This window comes from Peromyscus leucopus, chromosome 4 (genome assembly GCF_004664715.2).
Source record: "Peromyscus leucopus breed LL Stock chromosome 4, UCI_PerLeu_2.1, whole genome shotgun sequence".
In the NCBI taxonomy this organism is placed as follows: Eukaryota; Metazoa; Chordata; class Mammalia; order Rodentia; family Cricetidae; genus Peromyscus; species Peromyscus leucopus.
This window is the reverse complement of record NC_051066.1, coordinates 144,924,635-144,932,339: the sequence shown is the minus strand read 5'-3', so window position 1 is coordinate 144,932,339 and position 7,705 is coordinate 144,924,635. Positions and strand designations below refer to the sequence as shown.

At 51.3% G+C, this 7,705-nt stretch overlaps 1 protein-coding gene across 1 annotated transcript; it reads left to right on the top strand.

The window, feature by feature from the left end:
* Positions 1-146: 146 nt before the first annotated feature.
* On the top strand, positions 147-6,897 carry Psma7 (proteasome 20S subunit alpha 7). The gene is made up of 7 exons (XM_028885354.2): positions 147-332; positions 3,964-4,090; positions 4,471-4,595; positions 5,331-5,453; positions 5,836-5,955; positions 6,342-6,404; positions 6,711-6,897. The coding sequence occupies exons 1-7, from the start codon at positions 237-239 to the stop codon at positions 6,801-6,803; spliced, it is 747 nt and encodes a 248-aa protein (XP_028741187.1). The 5' UTR covers positions 147-236; the 3' UTR covers positions 6,804-6,897.
* The last annotated feature ends 808 nt before the right edge of the window (positions 6,898-7,705 follow it).

Sequence of the window (7,705 nt, the reverse complement as noted above, 5' to 3'; positions counted from 1 at the left end):
CGGGGCTGGGCCCCGCGCGGAGTCCCCCGGTGCCCGGTCTGCCCTCTGCGTCCAGCCCGCCGCCGCCGCGTCGCCCCCTGTGCTGGGCTTCGGTGGTACCGCCCGCCCAGCCCCGCCCCGCCGCGCCGCACGTCCCCCTGACGCCGGACGCCAGCAGCGTGGTCCGGGCGGGCGGGGCGCAGGCGGTGAGTGTGCGCTTTTGAGCGGCGGCGGCCCGTGCTCGCGCGTCCGCAGTGATGAGCTACGACCGCGCCATCACCGTCTTCTCGCCCGACGGCCACCTCTTCCAAGTGGAGTACGCGCAGGAGGCGGTCAAGAAGGGCTCCACCGCGGTGAGCCAACCCGAGGCCTGCGCGGCGGGGCGCACGGGGAAGCAGGGCACGCAGACCTGGGCGTGGGGGCTGGCGTTCTGCTTGCGGCGGGTAGCCCGGGAGGTGACGGGAGCTGAATGGTGGCGACCTAGGAAGGGAGCCGGGCCGCGGAGGGCTGCGCCGTGCGCCCTGGAGAGCCGGGCGGCTGTGCCAGGCTTCCCCGCTGCAGAACGTCTAGGCGAGCGCATCCCCGCGACTGGGCCGGGGCCATCTTGCGCGGCGCAGACGACGGAGGCCGCAGGTGCGCGCGGGCGGTGAGAGGCAGGCTGTGAGTCGGCGCCGGCAGGGACCTGGGGATCTCCCAGCTAGGCCCAGATCGGCTTTGTGAACAAAGGGCGGTTCGTCCGCCCTGCGAGGGTGACAGGCTGCTTCCGGGTTCGCCTGCGCCACCGACGCTGGGTTCTGGTTCCGGTGGGCCTCCTTCGCGGTGCCCCAATTTTTGTTCAGGGACCTTAGCACCATTTGGAAATGGGACCGCCCGACACCTGCAAAGCATCAACAGGGAGATAGTTTTGTTTTTGGTTTTCCCGAGTCATCGGGTCTTCGGGAAACACACGTGATTCTGAATCTTGAAGCGCTTGCATTTCCCAAATATTTAATCACTTTGAAACTAAAGCCCCAAATCTTTTTTGGGTGACCTAACCCACCCAAAAACCTCAAGAATGAGCAGGCTTGGAGTTGCAGGCCTGTAACCCCGGCATTTAGAAGGTTCAGGCTCGAAAATCTCACAAGTTCAAAGCCAGCCTGGGCCTCTAAAGTGAGAGTCTTTCTGTCCCTTTCGTGTGTGTGTGTGTGTGTGTGTGTGTATAATTATTCTTTTTTAAATAATTTTTATTATATATGCGTAGTCATTTTGCCTGCAGGTATATCTGTATGAGGGTGTCAGATTCCCCCAGAACTGGAGTTGCAGATAGTTGTGAGCTGCCGTGTTGGTTCTGGGAATTGAACCGGGGTCTTCTGTGCTCTTAATTACTAAGTCATCTCTCCAGCCTCAAGAGATGCGACTAGTGAAAGACCCTGTTTCAAAAAAAACCTGTGGGGCTGGTGAGAGGGCTCAGTTGGTGAAGGGCGTGCTCTGCAAGCCCGATGGCCCGTTTGGCTCTCCCCCACCTGTTTTGGGATATTTTCATCGCACAGTAACACTGCAGACTGTCAATAAAGTTTATCTTGAATCAGGGGGCGGAGCCAGCAACCAGCTGACTGGAATTAGCCATAGAGAAGCCAGCAATTTTGATACAGAAGACATACAGGAAGGAAAGGGTGGGGACTAGAGTTTGAGCTTCTTTTTGATTCTTGGAGGAGGGAAGAGATGTGTCTCTTGCAGTGTCTCCAGCCAAAATTCAAGGTCAGCTAGTTGCTGCTACTCAGCTTCTCTGAGCTAGCAGGTTTTCCCCAGCTTTTGACTCTTGAGTCTTATTGATAAATAGAACAATAGAGACTTAAACCTACATATGGTGGCCACAGTAGAGCTGGTGCCGAAGGACCAGAAGCCCCCCCAGGAGTGGCCGGTGGGGCGCATAGAGCAGGGAGAGGGGCCTCAGACAGTAATCAAAATATCAGCCGATTCATGTGCAGCTGCTAAACTGACAGAAGAACAGCATTTGGCACTTGGCCTTAGCTTAGGCTTGTTCCCAGCTAGCTCTTATAACTCAATTAACCCATTTTTTAAAATCTACATTCAGCCATTACCTCTTCTTAGTTGTACACCAAAATCACACATGCGTAGATTTCTTCTGTCTGCCTGTCTGTCTCTCTGCCCGAAGTCCCACCTGTTATTCTCTCCTGCCTAGCTATTGGCCATTTAGCTCCATATTAACCAATCAGAAGACACCTTAGGCAGAGATACATCTTCACAGTGTAACAAATATTCTGCAGCAGCCATCCAAGTTTTTAAAAAAGGCAGTTTCACACAGTGACATCCCTAACATTCCTCCTCCTAGGAGGCAGAGACTGGAGGATCCCCTAGGCTTGCTGGTCAGCAAGTGTAGCAGAATCTGTGAGCTCCAGGTTCAGTGAGAGACCCCGTGTCTCAAAAAATATTAGTTGGAGGGGCTGGAGATGGTGCAGTGGTTAGAGGGGGCAAGCAAAGTAGTGAGTTTAGTTTTCAGCACCCAGGTTGTGAGGCTCAAAACTGCCTTTAATTTCACCTCCAGAGGATTCAGCACCTCTGGCCTCCATGGGCAATTGCTCTTAGATGCACAGACACAACGTATTTAAAAATAAAAAGACTCTTGAAGTTTGAGAAGAGATTAAGGAAAACACCAGTGTGGAGTGGCCTCCATATACACTCGGGGACACATGAAACCATAGGAAAGCTCTGGAATCTGGAGGTGCCTGTCCCCAGTGTTCCCACCTGCAGCTGCACCCAACTATTTTCTCTGGACCCTGCAGGTCACGTGAGTCAGCACAGAAGGAACTTGTGAAATCGCTCCAGACTAGGGGCAGACCCTTGTAGGAGGCTCCTGTGGCCGGAAGATCGGGGACAGGGATGCTGCCTCACTTCAGAGTCAGCTGCCCCCCAGTTGTGCCCTCTGCCCAGCTGCCTTGTTTCTGTTCTTCTCTTGAAGGGTTAAATGTCACTGAGGTACCCTGGGTTTATTATGGGGTTTTTGGTTTTGGTGATGCTAGGCAAGCACCATTCCACATCCACAGTCCAGTTTCACTTGTTTCAACAGTGGCCACTTCCCCCCTTCTACAATACCAGGCATAGTCAGAGAATGTTGTGTTAAACACTGGATAGTGGTTCACTTTGTAACACTAGGTCCTACCAGCAGTATGTGCTGTGTGAGCAGGCGTGATTGTGGCCTGGGGCTTCGTGTAACTCAGACTTCCAGCATCTGGTGCAGTGTTTCCCTCAGGCCTTGGGAGCTTGTGCAGGACTATTTAGCTTTAGAACAACTGTAACCACTTTAGTGGGTTTTTTGTTTTTTGGGGGGTGAGTGGGTGGGTTTCGAGACAGGGTTTCTGTGTAGTTTTGGTGGCTGTCCTGCATCTCGCTCTGTAGACCAGGCTGGCCTTGAACTCACAGAGATCCACCTGCCTCTGCCTCCCGAGTGCTGGGATTAAAGGTGTGAGCCACCACTGCCCGGCCCACTTTGGTGTTTTAAAGGTGTGAGATTGGGGGGGGGGGCTGGACAGACGGCTCAGGGTTAAGAGCACTGGCTGTTCTTCCAGAGGTCCTGAGTTCAATTCCCAGCAACCACATGGTGGCTCACAACCATCTGTAATGAGATCTGGTGCCCTCTTCTGGCCTGCAGGCAGACATGCAGCCAGAACACTATATACATAGTAAATAAACATGCAGGTAGAACACTGTATACATAATAATAAATAAATCTTAAAAAAAAAAAAAAGGGTGTGAGATTGAACACTCAGATCCTGATAACTTGTCCTAAACCACAGGAGTGGATGTAGTCTTTGGTGTGGTCTTGTGTCGAGATTGGCCAGGTATGGGTGGGCATACCTTCCTGTGGGGCCGTTGCCCCAAGGCTTGTGCCGTATGCCTGGCCAACCCCACCCCACTCTGCTTTGCCAGACACTAACAACTGCCCTGCTTATGTCATTAAAATTGGATTTTGCATTCTCATTTAAGGTTGGTGTTCGAGGAAGGGATATCGTCGTTCTTGGTGTGGAAAAAAAATCAGTGGCCAAGCTACAAGATGAAAGAACAGTACGAAAGATTTGTGCTTTGGACGATAATGTCTGCATGGCCTTTGCAGGTACACTTCGGGCCAGGGTGGTGAGTGGAGCTTTGGTGGGGATTTGGACATTAGGGGAACCGCAGTTGCTGGGTGAGGTGGACCCTCCCTGCCCATCACTAGTGCCACAGGGATGGCAGTGGTCACCTTCAGCAGATCCAGCCTAGGAAGTCAGTTCCCTGGAACAGAACTAGGTGCTAACTTGATTCGCAGTTGTTCATGCAGAGGCTGGTGTGCCGTCCTTGTACTCGGTTGTAGTGATGAGTTGCCCTGACTGAAGTCTCTGCCCGCTGGGCAATGGTGGCGCATGCCTTTGATCCCAGCATTCAGGAGGCAGGCAGGCAGATCTGTGAGTTCAGGGCCAGCCTGGTCTACAAAGACGCCCTCTGCTGTTGTTTCAGGTCTCACTGCTGATGCAAGGATAGTCATCAACAGAGCCCGGGTAGAGTGCCAGAGCCACCGGCTGACTGTGGAGGACCCAGTCACCGTGGAGTACATCACCCGCTACATTGCCAGTCTGAAGCAGGTAGGGGCTTACTCAGGCACTGTTGTCAGGGGTGTCATGTGACTTCACCTTGCTCCTACAGCACTGTTCTGTTGGTTCTGGCTTGGAGCCATTTTGACTCCGGTCTCTGGAGAGGAATATAAGCATTTGTCTTGCTACTCTGAGCTACCATTTGCCAAGTAGTTGAGAGAGGGCGGAACGGTGCTCCCACTCTGTGGTAAGATGCTAGTAAACCTTAGAGCCACCTTGTAGTTGGAACATACCTGTCTGTTGAGGTGACTTCTAAGTAGTCTCAGTTAAGCTGTGTGATGCAGAGGCTAGAGATGGCTCAGCAGTTAAAGGCATTGGCTGCTCTTTCTGAGGACTTGGGTTCAATTCCCAGCACCCACAAAGTAACTTAAAAACAGCCTGTAGCCGGGTGGTGGCAGTGCACACCTTTAATCCCAGCACTCAGGAGGCAGAGGCAGGCGGATCTTTCTGAGTCCAAGGCCAGCCTGGGCTACAGAGTGAGCTGCAGGACAGCGGGGGCTGTTACACAGAAACCCTGTCTCAAACAAGTCTGTAACTCCATTTGTAGGAGATCCAATCCCTCCTGACACCAGACACCCATGTGGTGCACACGCACCCAGGCAAATACACATAAGCATATAAATCCATTTCCAGTTCTGCGTGTGTCTAAGAGGAAAGAGACATGTTGACAGCTGCTCTGTTTCCTTACCATCTGAACTGTGGCTGAATGTCGACTTTTCCTTGCAGCGCTATACACAGAGCAATGGGCGCAGGCCATTTGGCATCTCTGCCCTCATTGTGGGTTTTGACTTTGATGGCACCCCCAGACTGTATCAGACTGACCCCTCGGGCACATACCATGCTTGGAAGGTAAGTCTGTGTCAAAACAGTGGGACTTTGGGCTATAGGGAGGTACTAAGCTGGCATTAGCAAACATGACAACCCTTAGCTTAGTTCTGTGTGCACTGCCTGTTTGTTCCATGATGCTTCTATGAAAGCAAAACATTCTACATTGCTATTTGGCATTTTATCAAAGACGGGGCCAAACTGAAATTTCCCTAAGTGTCTCTTGGTAATGAAAGAACTTCCTTTCTTGGTAAGGATCAACACCAGTGCTAATAGCCTTAAAAGTAGGACCTGGGTCTGTGCCACTGCCTCCCACCACCGGAGAGCCAACTGTAGGTCACGCACGGAAGGCGGCAGCCACTGGCCAGCCACATAGACTGGCTCTATTAATACACATCTGTTTTAGGCCAATGCTATAGGCCGGGGCGCCAAGTCAGTGCGTGAATTCCTGGAGAAGAACTACACTGATGATGCCATCGAGACAGATGATCTAACCATCAAACTAGTGATCAAGGCACTTCTGGAAGTGAGTGTCCATGGAAACCCCAGGCAGGGTGGGCTTGCTCAGGATGGTGGTGTGACTGGTGACTTCTTTATACAGCCGGGACAGTTAAGGCTTGCTTGAGGGCAGAACATGAGACAGGGCTGAGGTATGGAGTCCCCCATTCAGGTGACTGGGAAGTAGGAGGCAAGCAGGTGAAGCCACAGTAGCTAGAAATACAGGCACTGGGTCCCCGTGTGAGGAGTTGCTATACAGACTGGAGGTTACATAGGAATCCTCAGCAGGCCTGACATACAACTGCATTTGGGACGAAAGCCAAAGATGTTCACCCTCCCATCTGGCTGGTTTGGTCATGAACCAAAATTTAGGTCCATATGAGGGCAGACATCTAATGCTTTGCCTTCTTCTAGGTGGTCCAGTCAGGTGGCAAAAACATCGAACTTGCTGTCATGAGGCGGGATCAGCCCCTCAAGGTAAGTCTACTTTTGGGTGGAAGGGTTTGGATAGAGGAGAGCTCCTACCTTATGTCCCTAGTTCTAGGTTACTGGTGTGTGCTAACACACCTTCACTTTAGTCATAGCATTTTCTTAGCCTATAGGGCTAAGTACTTTGGAAAACCTCTTCCCTGACCCTGTGATGTGGCTCCCTGTCTGTCATGCTGCCTGGGTCCCTCGCCTGCCCCCAGCAGCTCTATACGGGCAGCAGCAGTGTTTGCACCACCAGGTGGTGCTGTTTGCACCTTGTACAGAGTAATCCTGAATGTGCTTCTTGTGGGGTAGATTCTAAATCCTGAAGAAATTGAGAAGTATGTCGCTGAAATCGAAAAGGAAAAAGAAGAAAATGAAAAGAAGAAACAAAAGAAAGCATCTTGATGAAGTGAGAATTGCTTGGAGCAGCTTTCGGCCTCGGTGTTGCAGGCCATCTGTCTACTTGTCCGAGAGCCCAATAAACGTCTACATTTTTTAACTCTTTGTGATGAGAACACATCATTTGGGTACAGTTGTCGTTAAGATGCATGAATGCTTGCCTCCTTCCACTCTAGGAGTCTGCCAAAGCGAACAGCAGACCCAGGGTTCTCAATGCCTTTCCTTTCAGGTAACAAGTCTGCAGAGTTATGACTTAATGTAGCTAGTTGGGTGGTACAGCTCCTTTGGCCTGGCATGTGGGACCCGGGTTCCTTTCTTGGTACTGAAGAAGGCTCAGTGCTTAAGAGGGTTTGGTTCCCAGCACTCCTATTGGGTGACTCAGTTTCCTTCATGAATGTGGTATACACATACATATACTCAGGCAAGAAGCAGGCGGGTGGTGGTGGAGTGTACCGTTAATCCCAGCACTCGGGAGGTAGAGGCAGAGGCAGGTGGATCTCCCCAAGTTCAAGATCAGGGCAGCCAGGGCTACACAGAAACCCTGTCTCAAAAAAAAAAAAAAAAAAAAAAAAAAGCTACCTAGTAAAACCTCCATCTCCCATGCTCCCCTCTCCCCAACAACTTAGTAGGCTGGTTTCTTTTTGCTGTTTGTCAAATTTTCCACATTAAAATCAAGGTGGGCCGTCATTGTGTTTTGTTTTGTTTTTGGGGTGGCCAGAGATGCACTTCCTCTTGGCTTTCTAACCAGTTTATCATTCTACCATCTGTTTCAGCTTACAGCTACCCTTTCCCTGCACCCCCCCATACCAGTTTTGTAAAAAGACACTTTTGGGTCAAATTTTTGCCTAGCATAACATCTATAAGCTGTGACTTATGTGTCCTGGCAGAGAAAAACAAATTTTAGCTGG

What these genes read in the sequence shown, in the direction of transcription:
- Psma7 (XM_028885354.2), top strand. Translation starts at nt 237, where the DNA reads ATGAGCTACGACCGCGCCATCACCGTCTTCTCGCCCGACGGCCACCTC. An exon ending in ACATTGCCAGTCTGAAGCAG is followed by an intron (nt 4,596 to 5,330) that starts GTAGGGGCTTAC and finishes TTTTCCTTGCAG; the next exon opens with CGCTATACACAGAGCAATGG. An exon ending in GCACATACCATGCTTGGAAG is followed by an intron (nt 5,454 to 5,835) that starts GTAAGTCTGTGT and finishes CATCTGTTTTAG; the next exon opens with GCCAATGCTATAGGCCGGGG.